At 41.2% G+C, this 25946-nt stretch overlaps 1 protein-coding gene across 5 annotated transcripts in view; it reads left to right on the top strand.

Moving 5' to 3' along the window:
* Positions 1-25946, top strand: part of wdr7 (WD repeat domain 7) — a 467098-nt gene that overhangs the window by 85686 nt on the left and 355466 nt on the right. For all 5 annotated transcript variants that reach the window (XM_078423760.1, XM_078423677.1, XM_078423842.1 and 2 more), the window contains one exon: positions 20831-21045. In XM_078423760.1, the coding sequence (XP_078279886.1) occupies positions 20831-21045 (215 nt within the window). The remainder of the gene's footprint in view (positions 1-20830; positions 21046-25946) is intronic.

The raw sequence follows: 25946 nt of genomic DNA on the forward strand, positions 1-25946 counted from the left end.
ATCTATGCACCATGATGGACAGAATTTCATTTATATACAACAGAGAAAATAGGTGAATTATAGTTTGAATCTTTGGACGGCCCATCATTACATGTTACCCATTTCTACCTCACCATCTGTCTTCACCCCTATATTCTTCATCTGCTTCCTCAATATTCAATGGCTGATGAGAGGAAATATTTTCCAACTCAGCACAGGGGTGAAAAAAAAGTTTCTAGTATGAGAGGAAAACAAACCCCTTCCAATGAAGCAGTATTAATGTTTGTTTGTTTTTTATATATATCTCCACATCTCCACACGGTTTTTGTTGTTTATTGTACTATTTACAAGTACCAAGTTTACGTTACCTGTTGTGCTGCCGCAAGTAAGAATTACATCTGTTTCGGGACATATGACAATTAAACACGCTTGACTCTCTTCTCTCTGTCTTAGAAGAAAAAACAATTTGTTGCAAATATCACAAGATAGATTAGTTTCGTTTAGATATAGCGCAGAAACAGGCCCATCGTGTCCGCACCAACCAGCGATACCCGCACATTAACACTATCCTACACTAGGGACAATTTTTACATTGTACCAAGCCAATTAACCTACAAATCTGTATGCCTTTGGAGTATGGGAGGAAACCGAACTTCTCGGAGAAAACCCACGCAGGTCACGGGGAGAACGTACAAAATTGTCTGCAACCCTTCTGTCATGATTGGCTTGAGGTGATCTTTGTCCACACACGTACGATTTCTGAGATTTCCTATTTCCAGCTCTGCAACACCTCTGGCTCCATCCTGCTCTGATCCAACACCACGGACACCAGAAGCATGTGGCAGGGTGTCAGGGACATCACTGGCTACAAGAGCAGCCCTGCCTGCCCCCTCAGCGATATGGCACTGACCAACGAGCTTAACACCTTCTTTGCCCGCTTTGAAACTGGCAAAACCACCTTCAGTGGAAGAACCCCAGCCGAGGCGGAGGGACAGGTCTTGCAACTGAGCACACAGGAGGTGCAACGCGCTCTGCAAAGGGTCAACCCACGCAAGGCTGCAGGACCGGATGGAGTTCAAGGAAGGGTACTGAAGGACTGTGCTGAACAGCTGGCTGAGGTATTCACCAGGATCTTTAACCTGTCATTATCTCTAGCTACGGTCCCCAAGTGCCTGAAGTCGGCTATCATAGTTCCGGTGCCGAAAAAAGCAAAGATCTCCAACCTGAACGACTACCGCCCGGTTGCCCTAACGCCGATAGTCATGAAGTGCTTTGAGAGGCTGGTCCTCTCACACATCAAATCCAGCATCCCTGACTCACTGGACCCACATCAATTTGCATACAGGGCAAATAGATTCACAGAGGATGCCATCTCTCTGGCTCTTCACACTGTCCTGACTCACCTAGAGAGACAGGGCACGTACGTGAGGATGCTATTCATAGACTATAGCTCCGCCTTCAACACGGTCATCCCCACCAAGGTCATCACCAAACTCCACCAGCTAGGCCTCAGCTCGTCGTTATGTGACTGGATCCTGGACTTCCTGCTGGAACGACCGCAGGCAGTGAGAATGGGCCCGCACCTGTCCTCCACTATCACCCTGAGCACCGGCACACCACAGGGCTGTGTTCTGAGCCCCATGCTCTACTCCCTCTTCACACACGACTGTGTTCCTGCATTCGACACCAACACCATTGTCAAGTTTGCAGACGACACAACGGTGATCGGGCTTATCACCAACGGGGATGAAACAAACTATAGAGCGGAGGTGCAGAACCTGGCCGGCTGGTGCTCGGATAACAACCTATCCCTAAATACCACCAAGACCAAGGAGCTGATCATCAACTTCCGTAGGTCACATAACGGGGAATATGCCCCGATCTCTATCAACGGGGACAGTGTGGAGAGAGTGTCCAGCTTCAAGTTTCTGGGCACTCACATTTCGGAGGACCTAACATGGTCCAATAACACTGCTGCGCTGGTCAAGAAGGCACAACAAAGACTGTTCTACTTAAGAACACTGAAAAAGTCTGGTCTACCCCAACAGCTGCTGACGACCTTCTACCGCTGCACCATAGAGAGCATCCTAACGCATGGCATCCCTGTGTGGTACCTCAGTTGCACGGAGGCAGAAAGGAAAGCTCTACAGCGGGTAGTCCATAGAGCTCAGAGGGCCATCGGAACACAGCTACCAGACTTGGAGGGCATCTACAACACACGATGCCTCAGAAAAGCCACCAGCATCCACAAAGACTCTTCACACCCCTGCAACAGTCTGTTCGAACTCCTTCCATCGGGCAGACGATACAAGGCCTTCTACGCCCGCACCTCCAGACTCAGGAACAGCTTCATCCCCAGGGCCATAGCTGCTATGAACCGGTCCTGCTGAGCCGGATGGTCACAACGCATAGATCAACTTGCACTTTACCCTGTCTAAAACTGTTACATTTGTTTCGTTGGGTTGCTGTTGTCTAAATTACTTAAATTATTGCATCGTATGGGAGGCGCATTCCCAATTTCGTTGTACCCCTGTGTACAATGACAATAAAGATATATTGTATTGTATTGTATTGCTGCTTACATAAGACAGATACGTTGCGGGGGAAAGGTGCATGGCAGTCAACTTCATGTAAATTGTGGTGCATAGTAACTTGGTAAAACTCAGCTGCAAATGAGGATAGAAAACAAGTGGCTTTAGCTCATTACATTTTGATTCCTAATGCCAGCACTTTTCCCAATCCATTTGTATGTTAGCTCTATATTTATTGTAAATAAACGCTTTCATATTTATGTGTCAATTGTTCAAACAATATGACTGAATTTAATGATGCCATACATTTTTCTATTTTGTATAGGTGATTGCAAATCTGATTACATGAGGACCAAAGTTGATCTGTAGTTATAATTTTAAAAAAGCCTTGGGTGGATTTGTGGTGTGATATGGTCTGCAAATATGATGATAAAGTGGTAACTTGCCAGAAAACGACCGAAACCTGATTATTTGTTCTCGATATTCTTCAGTTTATAGACAATCTATCTGCATTATAGAGGTCAAACTGAAAGTAACTCATGGCTCATAAATGTCACCCTCCTCTTCATTTACTGCTCCTTGATGACATTGTTTGTCGGCATCAGGAATGATGTAGGGTTTTGACCCAAAACATAGACTATTCTATTGTCTCCACAGATGCTGCTTGACCCGCTACTAGATCTCCGAGTAGTTTATTTATTGCACTTAGCAGTGTTTCCTCCATTGCTCTCTTTGTGTTGTGGATTGACTTATCTAAGGCAAAATACACTATAGGATAGTGTTAATGTGCGGGTATCGCTGGTATGAACTAAAAAACTAACGATTTGACACTGTCTTGCTTTGTGAGGCGTACACACTGACATACAGGTTAGGAAAGCCCCCAAGAGGAAAGAGGGTATTAGACTTGCTACTGTCTAATTAACAAAGGGGGAAGAGCGACCATAGCTTTAACACAAGAAATTGTAAGAGATTTGAGGGTGTTTGCTTGTTTAATTAAGGGCAACATGGATAGAAACATAGAAAACAGAAACATCACATAATCTCACATTTATCCACATTTTCTACTGCATCTGCCATGCATTTGCCCACTCACCCAACCTATCCAAGTCACCCTGCAGCCTCATAGCATCTTCATCGCAGCTCACACTGTCACCCAGCTTTGTGTCATCCACAAATTTGGAGATGTCACATTTAATTCCCTCATCTAAATCGTTAATATATATTGTAAATAACTGGGGTCCCAGCACCGAGCCTTGCGGCACCGCACTCCGCTGCCTTCTGTGGCAGAGAATTCCTCAAATTCACAACTCTCTGGGTGAAAATGTTTTTTCTCACCTCGGTTTTAAATGGCTTCCCCTTTATTCTTATACTGTGGTCCCTGGTTCTGGACTCCCCCAACATTGGGAAATTTTTTCCCGCATCTAGCTTGTCTAGTCCTTTTATAATTTTATACGTCTCTATAAGATCCCCTCTCATCTTTCTAAATTTCAGTGACAAGCCCAGTCTTTCCAATCTTTCCTCGTATGACATTCCCGCCATCCCGGGGATTAACCTCGTGAATCTACGCTGCACTGCCTCAATAGCAAGGATGTCATTCCTCAAATTAGGAGACCAAACTGCACACTATACTCCAGATGTGATCTCACCAGGGCCCTATACAACTGCAGAAGGACCACTTTACTCCTATACTGAAATCCTCTCATTATGATCGACTTTGACCGATCCTGTCACTGCTTTTCAAATGCGCTGCTATAACATCTTTAATAATCGATAATATTATTGGGGTAAAAGATATTGTTCTATGATGTTGCCTGTGACTATAAAGTCTGAATTATAAAAGAGAATTATGAAGCCAGGCAGGAATATTAAAAAACTCAAGTCTTAAAGGAACATTTATAGACTTACATGTTTAAATATATCAAAAGCAAGAGAACAAGCAGAAGGACGTTATAAATTTACCTGCAGATGGGAAAATAGAAGAAATAAAATTCTGAAAGCATATTACGTTTTAACTGCAATTAAGGAAGAATCCTTAACTTCAGAGTGGTGAGCTTATTGGAAAAGCTTAGTGTCATTAAAATAATGGCTAAAGACTTGGAAATTTTCAGATGAGCAACTCATTGAAATTTATATCCATTATTAATTGAAGAGATTATACATTTACATCCCAATATCTACAAAGCCCAAAGGAACTAATATTATCCAAGAATGAGAAAATGTGAATTTATCTTTAAGAAGGAGCAGATAATGAATTAATATTAGAAAAGGCTGGGGAAACCCTTCATCCCGAACTCTTACAAGACACCTCTGAGCCTTATTTTAATTGTAGGAAACAATATTCAAGACTTTGTATTTAGCATGAAATAAAAATAATAAAATGCTAGAAATATTTATTAGATAGCGAGCATCTGTCGAGAGAGAAACAGTGAACATTTTCTGTCAATCGGAGGAAATCAAAAACACTGCTGGCAATCTGAAACATTCGTGAAACTAGTCGCATCTCTGAAAAGTTAATGTTTCTGCTTAAATATTCTAAAGGGAGTGTGGAGGAGCGATGGATAGATCAAAGGTAATATCTCTAGCTGAGTGTATAGTTGCTGTATGATAACTGTTAAGGAAGCATATATTTAAAGGTTGATTCAGAGGGAAAATAAAATATGTAAACTGAGCAACATGAATAAACTGCATCCTGATTAAAGCAATTGGAAAAGCACCCAGACCATGCTGTTTAATAGAGGGTGAAAAACTGAATTAACAGGGATGGATAACCTACAGCAAAACTGACCATCTCTGATGCAAGCAGCGAGTTAGTGTAAAATGGATGAAATGCAATCAATGGTTCTGACAACTATGGCAGAGCAACAATTATGGTAGAAGGAAGGCGTTTGGAGGTATCTGGTTGGAAAGTCTTTAACAGCAACTTTAGACAGAGGAGCTGGGAGAAAGGAAAGTAAGGGAAATAGAGTTGGAGGAAATAGAAATTGGAGGAAATAGAGTTGAGGCAGCTGTGTAATTCTGGGGGATTGAATCTGCTGTTTGTCACTAGCCTATTCCCTGAGGTGGGGACCGATGTCTAGAAAGGAAAGAGAAGACTTCAAGTTAAACTAATTGAAGGCGAGATCATGGAGGAATTTATAACTGATTTGCGAATAGTCTGTGCATATGGACAAGCGTTTGGGAGACTGCTAGGATGCATTGCTGGCAGCTGTGAGGATGCAACCAATTGTTATTGGCGCTAGCTGTAATGTTGCCGCATCAAAACCAGGAAGAGTTCATTGTAGTTAACAGGTTATTATTTCAAAATGCAGGAGTAACTCAGCAGGTCAGGCAGCATCTCGGGAGAGAAGGAATGGGCGACGTTTCGGGTCGAGACCCTTCTTCAGACTGTGGATGTCCATTTTGTGAATCCTACATAGTGACATGCTGTCTGGGCGAGCAGCAGTGTTCTTAACATGGTCATTAGCATTTCCAAAACTTATCTGCCGTTAAATCTTACAAAATAGTATCATTAGCTTGAGATAGGCTCGGGCTATATTTGTTAATATCAGGTGTATTCTTAAGAATGGGAAAATGAGATTGAAAATGCACCTGCAGGCTACCTATCCGAATGGGACAACCCAGCTCAGTTAACAGCCATATTTGTGACATGCAAACTGTTCGGATTACAAATAATTCTCAAGAATGTAATCCTGTGGGGGTAGGGGAGGAGAGAGAGAGAGAGAGAGAGAGAGAGAGGGAATGTAAAAAAATGTGCAAACAAACAATGCTGGAATTGTGTGATACAGGAGACAGCGGATTGTCAGACCATGCTCCATGTGTCCTGCCTGCTATATAATACTCCTCAAAATTTAATTTGCTCAGTGTTTAAAATATGTCCTAATGGTAAGCACTAAGTTCTGTATTGTTTGGGAGATAATTTCAAACATTTATAATGCCTCAAGCAAAGAAATTTCTTCATACATTGATTCTAAATTAAGCACATGGTATTGGAGGTAGGGTACTGACAAGGATAGAAAATTGGTTGACAGACAGAAAGCAAAGAGTGGGGATAAATGGGTCCCTTTCAGAATGGCAGGCAGTGACTAGTGGGGTACCGCAAGGCTTCGTGCTGGGACTGCAGCTATTTACAATATACGTTAATGGCTTGGATGAAGGGATTAAAAGCACCATTAGCAAATTTGCAGATGATACAAAGCTGGGTGGTAGTGTGAACTGTGAGCAAGATGCTATGAGGTTGCAGGATGACTTGGACAGGTTGTGTGAGTGGGCGGATGCATGGCAGATGCAGTTTAATGTGGATAAGTGTGAGGTTATCCACTTTGGTGGTAAGAATAGGAAGGCAGATTATTATCTGAATGGTGTCAAGTTAGGAAAAAGGAATGTACAACGAGATCTGGGTGTCCTCGTGCATCAGTCACTGATAGGAATCATGCAGGAACAGCAGGCAGTGAAAAAAGCCAATGGAATGTTGGCCTTCATAACAAGAGGAGTTGAGTATAGGAGCAAAGAGGTCCTTCTGCTGTTGTACAGGGCCCTAGTGAGACCGCACCTAGAGTACTGTGTGCAGTTTTGGTCTCCAAATGTGAGGAAGGATATTCTTGCTATTGAGGGCGTGCAGCGTAGGTTTACTCGGTTAATTTCCAGGAATGGCGGGACTGTCGTATGTTGAAGGACTGGAGCGACTAGGCTTGTATACACTGGAATTTAGAAGGATGAGAGGGGATCTTATCAAAACATATAAGATTATTAAGGGGTTGGACACGTTAGAGACAGGAAACATGTTCCCAATGTTGGGGGAGTCCAGAACCAGGGGGCACAGTTTAAGAATAAGGGGTAGGCCAATTAGAACGGAGATGAGGGAAAACTTTTTCAGTCAGAGAGTTGTAAATCTGTGGAATTCTCTGCCTCAGAAGCCATTGGCGGCCAATTCTCTGAATGCATTCAAGAGAGAGCTAGATAGAGCTCTTAAGGATAGCGGAGACCGGGGGTATGGGGAGAAGGCAGGAACGGGGTATTGATTGAGAATGATCAACCATGATCACTTTGAATGGTGGTGCTGGCTCGAAGGACCGAATGGCCTACTACTACATCTATTGTCTATTGTCTATTGTCTAAGAAGGGATTTACATTTTATTGAGTACCTTTCAAATTGGTGGACAGGTACCAAATAGTTAAGAATCAATTAATTACTTGTGCAATAACTTCCTGCCAAAATTGTGTCTCCTCTTGTCAATGTTCTAATGTGTCTTGGTTGTAACACACTGGATGCTCTCTATTCTTTCTTTTATATTTGTCAGATTTGAAGCTTCATTGTTTTTCACATGGGATTGTTCTTGTTGCTCTTATCAAATGCAGGCAATTATATTGACCAAAACTATCCACTTACATTATCTGTGCTTTTAAATATTTCAGTGGTCTTTAATCATACTCTTGTTCACGAAAGTAAGAGCACTTTCATCGTTCATAACTTCCGTGACACTGATGTCTCCTCTTTCCTCTTTTTCATGTGCAGAGAAATTAAGTCTAGGTAAATATTTGCTCCTAACAAGAAGGAGGAAACTCCGAAAACCTAGACTATGTTTTAACTGTGTATACGGCTTATGTTAACCAGGATGAAGGATGCTGCCCTTTTGAAATAACAGCGTCAATTATTTTGTAGAGTAGACTGATTGTATCATACACAGAGTAAATAGAAGAAGCATAATGGATCACGGGTTATGATTTATGTTCTACAATGGATGACAGTGAGCAATAGACATACCACAAATGGAGTGCAAATTGAATCTCAAGGATACTTGTAATGTATCTGTCAAGGTATATTAAAAAAAACACAATGTAAATTTTAAGTGAGGTAACTAGATCTGTGTATTTTAACCTAATTTGGATTAAATATCTGAAAGCTATAAATTGAAGGTATTTAAATGGAAAAAATAGTTCTGGAATTACTAACTATGAGTTGCTCAATATTGGAGTTTTTATATCAGGTTAAGAAATTATGATTGTGATCTGATTTAGCAATGATAATTTATGATATTCCATTTGTGTTATGTATCCAGGCAATATGCAAATCAAGCAGGAAGATATTTCTGTTGTTATTAGTTGGAGTGCTCCATTCTTCAACAGATGATGAAATGTTTGAAATCCTTCTGATCAAAATGAAAAATGCAATGTGGACAACTAATCTGAAATGAAACATGACAATCCAGTAGATGAATTATCGAGTTGATCTTTAAAGGTTCAACTCTTGATTGCTGAAATTAAGCAAGGATGTACATGTAGGAGAGGGTAAATGAGATCAACAGCACACAGCGGTGCTGTATTTTAACTTTGAGCAATGAATATTTCAAACTAGTAATTTGTAACAAATTGTGCAATACATAACAGGATTAGATAGTGAAAGCCATGCAGGCTGTTTGCGGCATGTGGTAAATGGTGTGATTATAGGTAATCATATCAGCACTGTGAACGTACCTTCTGATACTCTGCCTGTACAGGTCCTACCGCAGCTGCCTGCAAATCCATCCCGCCGATCCCCTAAATACTCACTTGTATGTGTGAGATTGTATATAAGTCAAGTGTGCGTAACCTGGGGAGGACCTGTACATCCATAACTCGAGACTTAATGCCGCTCCTTATTGGAAGATTGGCAAACGGACCCGATGTCTGTTTGCCTATCTTCTCTCACGTGTATTGTCATATATTCAAGTACTATAATCACTTATATGCAATGTATGTATATTTTATGTATAATTCATATTCCTTTGTCTCTAATGCTGCTTTAAGCAGGATTTTCAATGTACCTATATACGGGTACATTGAAAATCTTGCTTGTAGCAGCATCATAGACTGAGGCAATGCACAAAAACATCTATATATATATATATATATATATAGTGGGAGAGTCTAGGATGAGAGGTTATAGCCTCAGAATTAAACAACATTCTTTAGGAAGGAGATGAGGGATTTCTTTAGTCAGGGGGTGGTGAATCTGTGGAATTATTTGCCATGGAAGGCTGTGGAGGCAAAGTCAGTGGATATATTTAAGGCAGAGATAGATAGACTCTTGATTAAAATGGCTGTCAGAGGTTATGCGGAGAAGGCAGGAGAATGGGATTAGGAGGGAGAGATAGATCAGCTATGATGGGCAGACTTGATGGGCTGAAGATCCTATGATAGTGCAAGAGGTGCGCTGTAGTGTACCATTGCCGAAGTAGAATTAGAGTTGTGCAGGTTAGTTCAAGAACCTGATGGTTGTAGCACAGGAGCTGTTTGTGAACCTGATGGTGTGCAACTTCAAGCTTCTGTACCGACCACCCGACTGTAGGAACAAGAAGAGAGCATGACCTAGATGGTGGGAATCTTTGCTGATATATATCATCTTTTTGAGGCAGTTCTCGTGTAGATGCTTTCAATGGTTGGGAAGGCTATGCGCTCAATCTGCTTGGCTCGTCCAATCTATTCTGCAACCTCTTGTTTTCCTGTTCATTGGAATTGCTGTACCAGGTCATGATGCAACCAGTTAGGAGCAAAGAGGTCCTTCTGCAGTTGTACAGGGCCCTAGTGAGACCGCACCTGGAGTACTGTGTGCAGTTTTGGTCTCCAAATTTGAGGAAGGATATTCTTGCTATTGAGGGCGTGCAGCGTAGGTTTACTCGGTTAATTCCCGGAATAGCGGGACTGTCATATGTTGAAAGACTGGAGAGACTAGGCTTGTATACACTAGAATTTAGAAGGATGAGAGGAGATCTTATCGAAACGTATTAGATTATTAAGGGGTTGGACACGTTAGAGGCAGGAAACATGTTCCCAATGTTGGGGGAGTCCAGAACAAGGGGCCACAGTTTAAGAATAAGGGGTAGGCCATTTAGAACTGAGATGAGGAAAAACCTTTTCAGTCAGAGAGTTGTGAATCTGTGGAATTCTCTGCCTCAGAAGGCAGTGGAGGCCAATTCTCTAAATGCATTCAAGATAGAGCTAGATAGAGCTCTTAAGGATAGCGGTTTATTCACAAAATGCTGGAGTAAGCGGAGTCAGGGGGTATGGGGAGAAGGCAGGAACGGGGTACTGATTGAGAATGATCAGCCATGATCACATTGAATGGCGATGCTGGCTCGAAGGGCCGAATGGCCTCCTCCTGCGTCTATTGTCTATTGTTAGGATACAATCTAAAGTGCATCGGTAGAAGTTTGTTAGAGTATTCGGTGACATCCCAAATCTCTTTAAACTTGTAGGAAAGTAGAGGTGCTGGTGTACCTTCTCTGTAATTACAGCTGTATGTTGGCCCCAGGACAGGTCATCGTGATGTTAATGCCCAAGAATATGAAGCTGCTTCCTCTTTCCATTGTTAACGCATGAAAGAAAATTGGCGTGTGATCTCCCAACTTCCCCTTTCTGAAGTCAAGGGGTTTTGTTGACATTAAATGGAGTTTGTGTAGGAATCTGAAGAAGGGTCTCGACCCGAAACGTCATCCATTCCTTCTCTCCAGAGATGCTGCCGGACCCGCTGAGTTACTCGGAAAATTTTGTGCCTACCTTAAATGGGAGGTTTTTGTTGTTGCGGCACCACTCAACCCGTGTTCTATCTCTCTCCTGAATGCTGACTCATGACCACCCATTTTCAGCCAACCATAGTGATGTCACCTGTAAATTTGTATTTGGCATTGGAGCTATGCTTATCCATATTCTCATGGGTATAATGAGGGTAGAGCAGGGGATGAAGCACCCAGTCTTGAACTGAGCCTATGTTGATGGTCAGTAAGAGGAGGTGATGCTACTGATCTGCACAAATTAAGGTCTGCAATTGAAGTCAAGGATGCAGTGTCAAAGGTGATACAGGAGTCCAGATCTTGGAGAATGGTGATGAATTTGGAGGAGATGATTGTGTTGAACATCGAGCTGCAGTAAATAAAAAACAACCTTACATGCATGTTCCCATGATCCAGATGGTGCAGAGCAGAGTGAAGAGCCAGTGAGACAGGAGTTGATTTGTGTCATTATTAACCTTTCGGAAGACTATGGTGGATATAAGAGCTACCAGTTGGTAGTCATTGAGGTAGGTCAACTTGCTGGGCATGGTATGACAGAAGCCCTTTTGAAACAGGTGGGAACTGCTTGGCTGGACGATTGGTCTGGATTCACCATCTTGAAGGATGCTCTTATGTTGGACTCAGAGATTTGTCAGGGCTGTGGGGGCTCATGTAGGTGTCATTGTTCTCAATTTAAAAACGTGCATAAAAAGCTTACATCTCTTCTGTAATTGATGCATTGTTGCGAATAATGCTGCCTGGGTTTGCCTTGTAGGAGGTGATAATGTGCAGCCCTGACACGTCTGTCTGTGGGTTCAGCTTAGCCTAGAATTGCCCCTTCGAGGTCTTGTTGCCCTTCAGTACATTGTATCAGGAAGCGTATGTCTCTGGATCACCAGTCCTAAAGCCACAGATCTAGCCCTCTGCAGACACCAATTAGGGGCCAGAAGATTGTTGTTTTTGATAACATATTTCATTGAAGGAGTTTTAAAATTAAAAAGGAGAGTAAAAGTGAGACAAGCATTGCTCAGGAATTCCATCATTTCTGTAAAGTTAATGTAATTGAGTCAGGAAGTGACAGAGCTGCACAGTATGGAAACGGGCCCTTCGGCCCACCTGAAAAATGTTGACCAAGTTGACCTTGGTGATTAATTCACAGCTGGCCTGTCCTCAACATTGTGTTCAGTGTGTATTGGTAAAAACAGTATATATCCAATAATGTATGACTGGCAAACTCTGATATCTTGCCTGGCATCAGATGATTAACACGAACACCAATAAGTGGACCAAACCACAAATCCTGGCCACGCAATTTCTACTATCGACAATATGGCAGTCACTGTTTTCCATAAACCAAATATAAACACTGTGTCCACAAGCAGGTCAAATGTTTTGTATCCCATGGCAAATGATGTACCTCCTGCTACACTCAGCCCTTCCACCAAGTACAAATGACAAACCAGAAGCATGCTTATTTATAATAATACTTTACTGAAATGTATGCAAAAGAAAGAATTTCACTGTGCATGTGACAATAAAAAATCATTGAACCATTGATGGAACACTTTCCACTTGCCTTGGTAAATGCAGCTCCAACAACACTTGGGAAGCTTGACACCAGCTGGAACAAAGTATCTGGCTTGATCAGTACGTTCTCCATGATCATAATCATTCATTCTCTCGGCACCATTGCACTGTGGCTACAAAATATGCCATCTTAGCGATGCTCAGTAGTAATCTGCCTTGGCTATTGTGTCAGTACCTATCAAGTCGGTAACCTTCAGTACCAAGAAGGATAACAACTTTGACTTTGAAATATATTGCTGCTCTTTTATTATTGCTAGATGTAAATCCTGGAATAGTTGGATTTTTACTAAACCGGTGTTTTTACTAAACACGGTTCAAGAGGATGGCTTTCTGTCATTATCTTGAGGGCAATTAAGGATTGGCAATAAATATTGGCCTTGCCAGCAAAATCTGATTGCTGGAAAATTAATAATGTATTTTTTTAATATGGTTGAGTGTGAAGTGATATTCATTCCTGAACAAAACGAAGAAAGGCAGAATCAATGACACTTTTCTACAATGGTGTGTAGTATTAGAAAGCATAGATTTAGGATAACAAATAATGGGTTTCAGGGGAACTGAGGTGGAAGTTATTTTTACTCAGAGTGGTTGGAACCTGGAAAATACTGCTATGGGGAGGGTGGAGACAGGTGCTTCCACCACATTCACAAAGTACCGAGATGAGCACCTGAGTGGCTGGGACTTAAAGCTATGGATCAAATGCTGGTAAATGTGATGTACAGATGAACGAGGTGGTTGTTGGGCCTGGTTCTGTGCGGTATGAACCTTTGACTCTAGCTTTAATTTCAATGTATGCGCTCTGTATGTACTTAATTCTTGGAAAATAGTAGGGCATGTTGGGTGCGTGGTATGAGATGCTGGGGCCACATCTCCAGAACAAGGGGCCACAGTTTAAGAATAAGGGGTAGGCCATTTAGAACGGAGATGAGGAAGAACTTTTTCAGTCAGAGAGTGGTGAAGGTGTGGAATTCTCTGCCTCAGAAGGCAGTGGAGGCCAGTTCGTTGGATGCTTTCAAGAGAGAGCTGGATAGAGCTCTTAAGGATAGCGGAGTGAGGGGGTATGGGGAGAAGGCAGGAACGGGGTACTGATTGAGAGTGATCAGCCATGATCGCATTGAATGGCGGTGCTGGCTCGAAGGGCTGAATGGCCTACTCCTGCACCTATTGTCTATTGTCTATTGTCTATTGATCCATAAATAGAGACAGAAAAAGAAGGAAGATTATGTTACGAAATTTCAGTGAGTTCCAGTCCATCAGACAGACCAGATTCCCCAACATTGGCTCCCTCTACACTTCATGCAGCCTTGGAAAAGCAGCCAACATAATCACAGACTTGCTCCATTCCTTCTTCTCCCTGCTCCCTTTGAGCAGAAGATAGAGCATCTTGAAAGTGCACACCACCAGACTCGGGAATGATTTCTTCTCCTCTGTTATAAGGCTTTGAGCGATCTTTCTATAAGTTGGGGAACTGTCTGATTCACCTCTACCCCATGCCGAATCATATCATATCATATCATATATATATACAGCCGGAAACAGGCCCTTTCGGCCCACCAAGTCCGTGCCGCCCAGCGATCCCCGTACATTAACACTATCCTACACCCACCAGGGACAATTTTTTACATTTACCCAGCCAATTAACCTACATACCTGTAGTTCTTTGGAGTGTGGGAGGAAACCACACCAGGAGATGCTGTTGGTTCTATAAATGACACTAAGTACTGACAGTTTTGCTGTTAAAAATGCAAAATCTAGGACAATAGATATGGCTTAATTTTGAAGCACAGGATTGGGTGAACAGCTGAACAAGTTGCTCTCTTGTGATGTATGTTTTTAAGAAGTTCTCAATCCAATGATCTTTGGTTTTCTCTTTATGTAAGAATCCTTTGCAAAACTGTTGAATATTTTATTGTTCAATGAAGATTTTTAAACTTGATTGTAGATAGTTCATTGAATTGGTCTCAAAGCATAATCATTTTTAAAATAGTCTGCATTGTAACATGTGTAATGGTGAAGATAGGTAACATTGATAATAATTATCAAGTGCAGTTTGTTTTAATGCATTTTCCTCCTTTCTTACTTCCTCCTTTCTTACTTCCCAGTAGACCAAACTACTTCACTCAATAGCTGGAACCTTGTTCAGTATGCTTCAGTGATCTTATTGCTTTAAATGTAGCTTGTGCAATTCCCATTTAAATGGCATTTAGCTAATTGATGCTGTAAGTGTGCACTAGAACAGAAAATAGAGGCCATTCATTTCATTGCTATTTTCATTCTTAATAAATCTGTGTTTACATGTTAAAAGTCAACTTTTCACTACATTAGGCAATGCAAAAGAAGCTGTTTTATTATCACATGTACCAAAACAGAACAATGAAAGCAGCATAACAGGTTTGTAAACAGTGCTCAATAGTTAATATAATAACCTAACAAAAATAAAGTTGTTCAATGAATAAAAAATCTAATATAGTGCAAAAGCAAAACAAAGCTCAAAGTCCCTTGTGCAACCGAGGTAGTTTGCAGTTCAGAATTTAATTGGAGTTTGTAGTATTCAATAGCCTGATGGTTGTTGGGAAGAAGCTGTTCTGGAACCTGGATGTTACAGTTTTCAGACTCCTATGCTCCTATATTGTTCGCGATGGCATGAGTGAAATGATAGCATGGCCAGAGTTGTGTGGGACCTTGATGATGCTGGCTGCCATTTTGAGTCAGCACCAACAGGCCATTGCTTCATCTCTCCCGTTGCCATGGGCCTCACTCACACAGGCCGACAATGGACCTCTAATCTCTGCTGGATACATACCTTTAACAAATGCTTCTTCACGTACTTGGCCTCCACCAAGGATCACTAGCCTGCATGCCTACAGACAGGATTTTGCTATGCCTCGCCGTCGCTTCGACCACATCCACGTGGATATCGTGGGCCCGCTTCCCCCATCCCGGGGCGTCACTCACCGCCTCACTGTGGTGGATCGATTCACGCGGTGGCCGGAGGCCGTTCCGCTGGCTGACACTTCATCTGTGACGTGTGCCCGAGCCCTCTCTGCCCACTGGATTGCCTGCTTTGGTGTGCCGGTGAACATCTTGTCAGACCGGGGAGCTCAGTTCACCTCAGAACTGTGGTCTGCGATGGCCCACCTGTTGGGGGTCCAGCTCCATCACACCACGGCCTATCATCCGCAAGCTAACGGCCTGGAGGAGTGGTTCCACCGTCATCTCAAGGCCACACTGAAGGCGTGGCTTACGGGTCCAGAGTGGATGGACGCACTGCCGTGAGTTTTGTTGGAGATCCGTACGGCCCCGAAGGAAGACTTCGCTTCTTCCTCTGCGGAACTGGTGTACGGTTCTCCGCTCACAGTTCTGGAGGATTTTATTCCGTTGGCGCACGGACAGCAGGAGCCACCCTCGTCCACGCTCGTTCGTCCGCCGGTTCGTTTTGTGCCTCCGGTTCTGGGGGGATCCTGTGGCGACTCCTGAGAGTTAGGTCACTCCTTGGCCGAAGGCACTGAGATTGACAGGTTCTGGGACTGCCAGTCCACGGGGTTTCCCAGCAGGGGTTTTTGTGGAGAGGAGAGTGAACATGTGCGCTGGCAGCTTGTAGTGTTAATAAAGCATACCGACTGGTCTAACCTGGCATCCAGCCTTACTTCGGGCTGAACCGATCGCTCCCGCTACACCATCCTGCACCTGCACCTATTGTCTATTGTCCATCCTATTTTTGCAGCTAACCAGTGGTTTACATCTTGCAGTGTTGTCTCTGTATTTCTGTTCATGAAGTCTTCTTCGGACAGTGGTCATTGACAAATCCACACCTGACTCCTGAAGAGTGCTTCTGATCTGTTGGACAGGTGTTTGGAGATTTTTCTTTATTATAGAGCGGGTTCTTCTGTCATCATCTGTGGAGATCTTCCTTGGCCTGCTAGTCCCTTTGGGATTAGTAAGCTCACCAGTGCTCTCGTTCTTCAACAAATCTCAAATTGTGGAGTACAGAGGCAAATAAATAAATGATAGGTCTTTGTCCCAAACATTATGGAGGACACTATTATTAAAAATTGCTGGATAATGAGTTGGTGGCAGGGGAGTGTCCTCTGACTCAAATTAAAGTCAATTTACCCAGTAAACATTCAAAGAGAATGGGATATAGAGATTTGTTTGGAGATAAATCGAATGTAAGTTGCTCCTAAATTATGTGCTTAGAATATGAAACAGTACAGCACAGGAATAGATGCTTCGGCCACAATGTCTATGCTGAAGATGACGCCAAGACCAACTCTGCCTGCACATGATCAATATTCTTTCATTCCATCCCTCCAATTGATCTTCCACAAAGCTTGAATAAAAGGGAATTCCCAATCATCTTCACTCGAGATGGTCAAAATGTTGTCACATTATGCAACTTGCAATTGATTATTTGGAAATTGGATACAATATTTAATATTGGTTGTTCCTCTGAGAATTTTTAAATATCTTGTCATTACGATGTAATTTTTAAAAATGCAATCTAAAATAAATGACTAAGTTGTGGTTTAAATTTTTGCTGAAGAGAAATTCCTCTGAATGATGTAGTATTATTGATGTGCAAATTGAACAGCAACTTGTCACAAGGATGTGTTGGCCTATGAACTGCAAATTGCCACTTATTTGTGTAAGTTTTTATGGATATAGCAACTTAGTGGTTAAAGTGCAGGTCTTGTATCCAGAGGCCTGGGCTATTTATTCCAACCTGGTGAAAATTTAAATAACTCTGGAATTAAAAATACAGCAATGGAAATGTTGACGATGAAGGTACTGACTACTGTTATTTTTTTTTAAATGATTCACTTGGGAAAGGAAATCAGCATTGCTGATACAATTTGATCTTTTGGTGACAGCAAACCCACAGAAAAATGTGATACGGCACTAAAAGCTGACCTAGATAGTGCCCACATCTCATGAATAACTCGAGGAACATTTTGCCATAGGTTTAGTGAAAGATGTTGTTAACCTCTAATCTTTATGAAATTGCGGCATTTAAATGGTTCAACTGACTTTTTCAATATTTTACAAAATAATGATTGAAATATAGATAAGAATAAAACTGCAATATAAACTTCAAAAGATTTTTGTTTGATATAAAGTAATGGTTTGAAGCAAAATTAGTTTATATTTTGGCAATTTTTATCCGATGGTTTAAAAAACATAATATGAAATAGTGCCACATTATTTAAAGTAATAGCCACTTCACAGTAGTTTTGGTGCCATGACAACAAAATCCATACCATTGGTTTTGCATGCCTTGCGCAACAGAATATTTCTGGACTATTTTATAGCAATTGCTGTCAGATCCTCGACTGCTGAAGGATATGTCGAAGAATGCTGTAAACTTTCCCATCCTCAGACGGAACTTCCTGCTGAATATGTTCTCTTTTCAAAACAAATATTTTCCATTGGCATTGCCCAGAACTGTATGCTGAATTCCAATTTTGTTTCAGCTTAGCTTTTTAGAACGCTCACAGATTCTCTTTCATAATCTAATGCTGTAGTAATTAATTGCAGACGCACATATTTAGCATTCTTATTGTTAATGGCTAATCTTTCATGCCTAAAAAGTAACCAGGTTATTTGCAGTTTCATTTCTTTGAGTTGAGGATGATTTCTTTTAGTTTTAAGTTTAATCTGGCTTTCCATTTGATTTGTTTTTGTTTCTTAAGACAAGAGAAAACAATATATCTATTCATGATTTGACATTGAATTCACCACTCTGACTGATTTTACATTTCAGTCCTTCCTTTGTTTATTTTTCTGCCACTGTTTAATTAGATACAGAGGCATCTTGTTTGTTTTGCATTTCCCCAGATTCTCATTTATGTTGTTGTGATATTACAAGTTAACTCAGAACATACGGAACATATATCCAGTTGTAACAGTGAGATCTTTATTTCCCTTATTTCATTCAGCCTTTGCAGTTGGACATTAAGGGGAGATGGTTGCCCACCACTTTGCAGAGTGTGGATTTGCAAAGAGGGTATGGAGTAGGATGCTTACCCTTGGAATGTCATTCAGCCCTGCTGAGATATGGGAATTCAAATTCTAACCTCTTGCTCACTCTGTCATTGGTGGCTGTACCTCCAGGTGCCAAAGTCCTAATGACCGCAGTTCTCTCTCTTAAACGGCTCTCTGGCTGTTAATAAGCAAAATACTGCAAAAACAAGAAATCTGAATTGAAACAATGAATGTTTGTCGCATTCAGCAGGTCAATCAGCATTTGTGAATAGAGCCCCGTAGGGATTAACTTTGCAGGTTGATGACTTTTTGCTGGGTGCAAAATAGTGATTATTCCATTATTATCACACATATTGGATTTTTATTTAACAGAAGACTTACTTGTACTATTTTCATGGTGTATCAACAGACAACAGTTTCAATAGTTTTGATAAGTACCGTTTGAGTAGTCATCAATTGAAAAGAAAGATATAGATTTTGCAGCTATCAGAGATACTTTCATCACCTGGTATCACAAAATGCTGGAGTAACTCAGCAGGTCAGGCAGCATCTAGGAGAGAGGGAATGGGTGACGTTTCAGGTCGAGACCCTTCTTCAGACTCGGGCCCGAAACGTCTCGACCCGAAATGTCACCCATTCCCTCTCTCCTAGATGCTGCCTGACCTGCTGAGTTACTCCAGCATTTTGTGATACCTTCGATTTGTACCAGCATCTACAGTTATTTTCCTTCATCACCTGGCATCTGCGGCTTGCACAAGAATTTAATTTTGACGATTTGATGCGGCGTATTAAACACTTCATGGCTATAAAACAATTGTTAAACCTTTTACTGCAGCTCAACCCTGTATTTCTTCATTGGTGTAAATCATTCTTAATCCCGAGCGACTGCCGAAGATTAATTAACAAATAATCATGTTACAATATTAAATACATGCAAAATTGCATTGGTTGGAAGAAACGTAACCTGATCTGGCTGTTCTGATTTTGTATTTTTAATGAAGACTGCACTTTTGTCACATTTGTTTTAACCTGAGATAATATGACAAATTCTTGATTCAAAATTTCATGAATACAAGTGGAAGATTTGGTGTATGTAATATAAATATTTTCACAGAAGAAATTGTGCATGAAAAATCTTCATGTATTTCACAAATCAATTGTGTTATTCCTTGATGAAAATTCATGTCAGTGGCTGTGATTTATTTGATTGAGAGGATATAAATAAACTGGGAACTGAGTACAAAGATTTTAATTAATGGGAGAACTTAGCTAAAGTACTTGCACAAGGCAAGGGCCGTTATCCACCTTATTATCACTCAACCCGCTGAACTGCTTGTGAAAAAAGCTTTCATGAGCCTTCACGCATAATAAGTTCACAACTCATGCATACATTTGTAACTGCAATATTTGTAACCTTACAGTAGGTGGCAATATTAAGCAAAATTAATTTGTTATAATACAAGGATCATCTGGGCACAACTGACCACAAACCATTCAGGAGTGATAATCCCACATTTCAGTGTAAAAATCTGAATTTCCAGATAAATATTAAGGAAAATATTCTTTATTTTGGAAGTACAATTTATGATCACATTCTAGGACTCTTAAAGTAAAATTGCACTTTAAAAATTGTGTAAGTAGATGGCTGCATTGTGTTTTCTCCATGCAGATTTAATAACTCACTGTTCATTTTTAATCCTAATGTGAATTGAAGGATAAACCCGATAACCGTTCTAAATCATGTTAATTTAGCAGTGCAAATATATAACAGATAGGAGAGAGAATTTATGGTTGATAATGAAAGTAATAATGTGTGTGTATATTGATGTAATTGCACAGGGTTAAGATGCAAGGGCAAACTTTGTCTATTTGTGAAAATGATCAACTAAAATGGAAGTATGATGTTTTAAACATCCAATGCCTTTATTAGACCATTGCATTTTATTTACTCCCACGGTGTATTTCAATGCTAAACTGAGTGGAAATATAAAGCAACTTCACATTTGAATCGGATACATAAATGAACAAAGTTTAGAATATTAAGGTTAAAATTGACATGGAATATAATAATCATCAAAGAACATGTAATAAATGGAAACTACATCTTCCAAGGGCAGTACATAATGGTTATCTATTGATATTCTGCTTGCTTGCATTAGCCCAAGTTTTTGAAAGTGTTAATCGCAATGGAAAATACGATATTGCAATTTTTTCTTTTGTCTGCAGGTGCATTGGACCGCTGTGTCATGGGAATCACTGCAATCGAAATCTTGAATGCCTGTGATGAAGCTGTTCCATCTGCGGTAGATACCCTGAGTCACCCGGCAATTAACCTAAAACAAGCAATGACTCGGCGGAGCCTCACAGCTTTGAAACATATGGCGCACCACAAGTTGCAGACTCTCGCCACCAATCTTTTGGCTTCTGAAGCTGCTGATAAGGTATCATAAAAACCTATCATTCCCTCTGTGTCTTATCTTACAGTAAAATGTTACAAAATTCTTAATTTCTTCCTAAATTGATTAAATGCTGAGTTTTATAAATTGGGCTGCAATCATTCCTTGCGTATTATGACACAGAAGGAGGTTCTTGAATCCAATCTCTTAAATCCCTGCCAGCTCAGAGGCAGAACATTTTTGAAGGGTAAAGAAAGATTTTTGTGCTTTTGTAAAAAAAATGAAATTAAGGCTAATGTCTACATTACATTGCACAACAGGAAGTTAACAAATCAGAAAGTGATTCCTAAGCTTGTGAAATAAATTCAGAGGGTTTCTGATTTTGAGTTTCGGGAAAATGATGTAGACTAACTGGTGAATTTAGATTTCCGTATAATTAAGATTTAGGCAGAAGAGGTGAATATATTCTGGTATTCAGTGTACAATGTAAAAAAAAGAAAGTTGACCTTGTGTGATGCTTCACCATGTGTGATGCTTTACCATGTGTGATACTTGCATAGTTCATTTTTTCCAGTATTACATTCTCTCGGTGCTATTGTAATATTTTAAATAGGGACCTAACAAACTTTGATTAGTACCGATTTTTTTTTGGAGAATATCGCACCAATGTATTCATGGGCTGAGAAATTAGTTTACACTAATCTGCAAATGCTGGAATCTGGAACAATAAACAATCTAGACACAAGGAACTGCAGATGCTGATTTACAAACAAAAAACAAAATGCTTGATAGAGTTCAGGCATTGTGTTCCCCTGGTCCTTACCTTTTACCCGACAAGCTTCTGCATGCAACACATCATCTGTAACATTCCTGACACCTTCAACTTGATCCTGCGGCCATTAACATCTTCCCATCCCCACTCTTTTCTGCTTTCCACAGAGAATGCTCCCTCCACAACTACTTTGATGTGAACATTGAATTCTCCAATTTTCGGTTCACCTTGCCACCACCTCGCTTTTGCCCCCCTCTCTTCTTGCCCCACCTGGATATGCACCATTTCACCCACTATTTCTCTCTCCCCCTTCCACCTATATTCCTTCCTCTAGCTTCACATATCACTCTTCTCCTTATCTAACCCCACCCTCATCTGTATGAACCGATCACTTGCCTGGCATTGTCTGCTCCCTATACTACATTTAATCTGGTGAAAGATCCTGACCCAGAAAGCCACCTGCCCTTGTCTAGTAATTGGTGCATGACCTGTTAAGTTACATAAGCAATTTGTTTTTTTTAACATGATAAACAATCTACTGGTAGTGCTCTGTGTCAAGCATCATCTGTGAGGGGGAAGAAATTATCAACGTTTTGGGTTGAAACCCTGCATCAGGATTGAAATGTCAACTAATCATTTCTCCATACTGCTCGATTTGCTGTGTTTCTCCACCAGACTGTTGCTATACATTGGTTTGTTCTTCAATGTTAAATGTAGATTGTATATGAACATTCAAAGGGCAATCAGCAAATGTGAAATGTTGCAATTATCTGTGCAACAGCATTCTTCCAAAGCAAAATAGACAACATCTACAGCACCTTAACCACCAACGCACCTGCTCCCCCTCAAACCACCTGCCCCCCCTTATCCTGTCAGCCCCTGCCTCAATTCTCCCCAATCTCCACCACCGACCTCTCTGACCTCTTCACAGGAATAAAAACTGCCACCTGCTCTCTGGACCCCATCCCCTCCAGCTTTGTCAAGGCCTGCCTTCCTGCTCTCTCTCCACTTATCACTGCAACAATAAACTCCTCCCTGTCCACTGGCATCGTCCCGCCATCCCTCAAAATCGCTGCTGTCACCCCCATTCTGAAAAAACCTGGTCTAAACCCTGACACCCCAAACAACTTCAGACCAATCTCCAACCTACCCTTTCTGTCCAAAGTTTTGGAACGTGCTGTAGCTTCCCAACTCAAATACCACCTCTCTACCAATAACCTGTATGAAACTTTCCAATCCGGATTCCGCTCAAACCACTGTACTGAAACTGCGCTCCTCAAAATCACAAACGACATTCTCCTCTCCTCCGACGCAGGCAACCTTAACATCCTCATCCTACTTGACCTCAGCGCCGCCTTTGACACCATAAATCACTCCATTCTCCTCACCCGACTTGAAACCTCCCTTAACATCACCGGCACAGCCCTATCCTGGTTCAAATCTTACCTCTCTGACAGACACCAGTTCATCTCCATTAACAACTGTAAATCCCCCACCGCTCCCCTCCCCCAAGGTGTCCCTCAAGGCTCAGTCCTTGGCCCCCTCCTCTTCATCCTCTACCTGTTCCCCCTTGGTCAATTAATCCGCCGTCATGGTCTCAACTTCCACTGCTTCGCCGATGATATCCAGCTCCTCATCTCCACCAAGTCAATCTCCCCCACCACACACTCTACACTGACAAACTGCGTCACTGAAATAAAATCTTGGCTTCAATCAAATTTCCTCAAACTCAATTGCAACAAATCTGAAATCATCATCATTGGTCCAAAAACGCTCACCAAATCCACCCAAAACTTCATCCTCAACATTGATGGTCTCCCAGTATCCACCTCACCTCACATCCGGAATCTTGGAATCATCTTTGATCAAGCCCTCTCCTTCGACAAACACATCAAACACATCACAAAGACAGCCTTCTTCCACCTCAAAAACATTGCCCGTCTCCGTCCATCCCTCTCCTCCACAGCTGCAGAAACCCTCATCCACGCCTTCATCACCTCCCGTCTGGACTACTGCAACAGCCTCCTCTATGGCGCACCCTCAAAAATCATCAGTAAACTTCAATACATTCAAAACTCCGCTGCCCGTCTACTCACCCACACCCCGATCCGTGACCATATCACCCCCGTCCTTTATAAACTCCACTGGCTCCCCATCCCCCAGAGAATCCAGTACAAAATCCTCCTCATAACCTACAAAGCCCTCCATAACCTGGCCCCATCCTACCTGACCAACCTCCTCCACAGGCACACTCCCACCTGCACCCTCCGCTCTGCTGCTGCCAATCTCCTATCCCCCCACATCCGGACCAAACTCAGATCCTGGGGGGACAGGGCTTTCTCCATCGCTGCTCCCACCCTATGGAACTCACTACCCCAAAACGTTAGAGACTCCTCCACACTCACCACATTCAAAACATCGCTGAAGTCTCACCTGTTCAGTACTGCCTTCAACCACTGAAGGTCACCTCACCTTCTGTCTCCTTTCTCTGTTCGTTTATTTATTTACTTATTTATCTATTTATTAATTTCCCTATGTTCTCTAAATCTCTGTAAAGCGTCTTTGAGTATATGAAAAGCGCTATATAAATAAAATACATTATTATTATTATTATTTATCTATATAATTTGGATGATCTACAAGATTGCACATTCAACATGTACATTATATGGAATGCTACCATTACAAATCCTACTTTTTATTTGCTGTGAATTTTTAATAACACTGTTGTATCATGCAATTAGAGATAATATCTTTAGAACAGGCAAACATGTCTTGCGTTTCTATACATGAAAATATATTATCTGTAAAGGTGTGAAACAGTGCAGTTGTTTTTATTATTTATCTGGTTAGAATCATGGCAATGAGGAATACATCATTTTATGAAGCATAGATGTAACCACTCTTGGGGACTCTGTAGAAATTAAGCTAGTATTAAAAGCTCTTAAATGTCTCTGAAAAGTAATAGGGTGAGAGCTGGCTTTCTGTGTTGGGAGACTATTAGAAATTTAAAAAAATATCTTACAAAATTGTTTACAAGAAGTTCACATATTTTGAACAAATGGGTATGATTAGCAGCATTTCAATGAGCAGGAATTCTTCTCAAAAATGTTAGGAATTCAAAGGCATGAAGTATTTTTGTTTTGACCCTCTTGAGGTGGCATTTTTGCAGAATGGAAAATAAACAGCATAACAGTCAGTTGAAAATCTTTTATCTTCAATTTTCCTTGTATTAGTTTATTATTATCACGTATACTGAGATACAGTAGAAATCTTTTAGCATGCTATCCAGGCAAATCATACCATAGGCGAGTATATTAGGTAATGCCAAGGAGAAAACGAACAGGACAGAATATAGTGATATAGCTGCAGATAACATGCAGATTTTTAAAAAAGGGCAAGGAACGGAATGAGATAGATTGTTTTTATAAATTATAAATTATTTTTATAAATTTTTATAATTTAGGAAAATTGTACAAACTTTAGCCTATTGCTTGTAACTTATGTAGTTAAAAATGTGAATTGTGTTAATTTAGCAGTGATTCAGAGAAGTTGATTCAGTCTGTCTGTACAGATGTGAAGTGCCGTTCTTTTTGTGGGAGTCACATGAAATAGGGAGGAACGCTAGCGACCTTATTCTTTGCCCTCCTTGCCCTTCTCTTCAGACAAGAAATATTTATAATCATAATGATTCTACAACCAGATTCTAGCTGAAGTTAGCCGACGGCAGCCTGTTAATCAAATCTACAGATTCACTGGGCTGTATGAAAGCACTTCATGTGATGCTTTGTGGATTCTCCAGTAGCCCCGTGATTTTCTTTGAATGTTGGTTTCAATTGGACATCTCTTCTGTCTTGATAAGTTGGCTATTGAATTGAAAGAAAATATTTGTCTTGAACACAAGCAGTCAAGCTTGTCTTCCCTTATGAATAATGCTTGCCTTGAACACATTTAACTCTTCTTAAAATTCCAAGTTTACTGCAGAGATTTTCAATTGGATTTGCAAAACCTACTAACTGACATTTTATTCAGGAGATACAAGGAACTACAGATGCAGGTTTACAAAAAAACCCTCAACAAAGTACTGGAGTGACTCGGGGGTGGGGGGGGGAAGCCAGGCAGCTTGTTTGGAGAAGGCTGCCTGACTCGCTGAGTTAGTCCAGGGCATTGTGAC

This window comes from Rhinoraja longicauda, chromosome 1, assembly GCF_053455715.1.
Source record: "Rhinoraja longicauda isolate Sanriku21f chromosome 1, sRhiLon1.1, whole genome shotgun sequence".
In the NCBI taxonomy this organism is placed as follows: domain Eukaryota; kingdom Metazoa; phylum Chordata; class Chondrichthyes; order Rajiformes; family Arhynchobatidae; genus Rhinoraja; species Rhinoraja longicauda.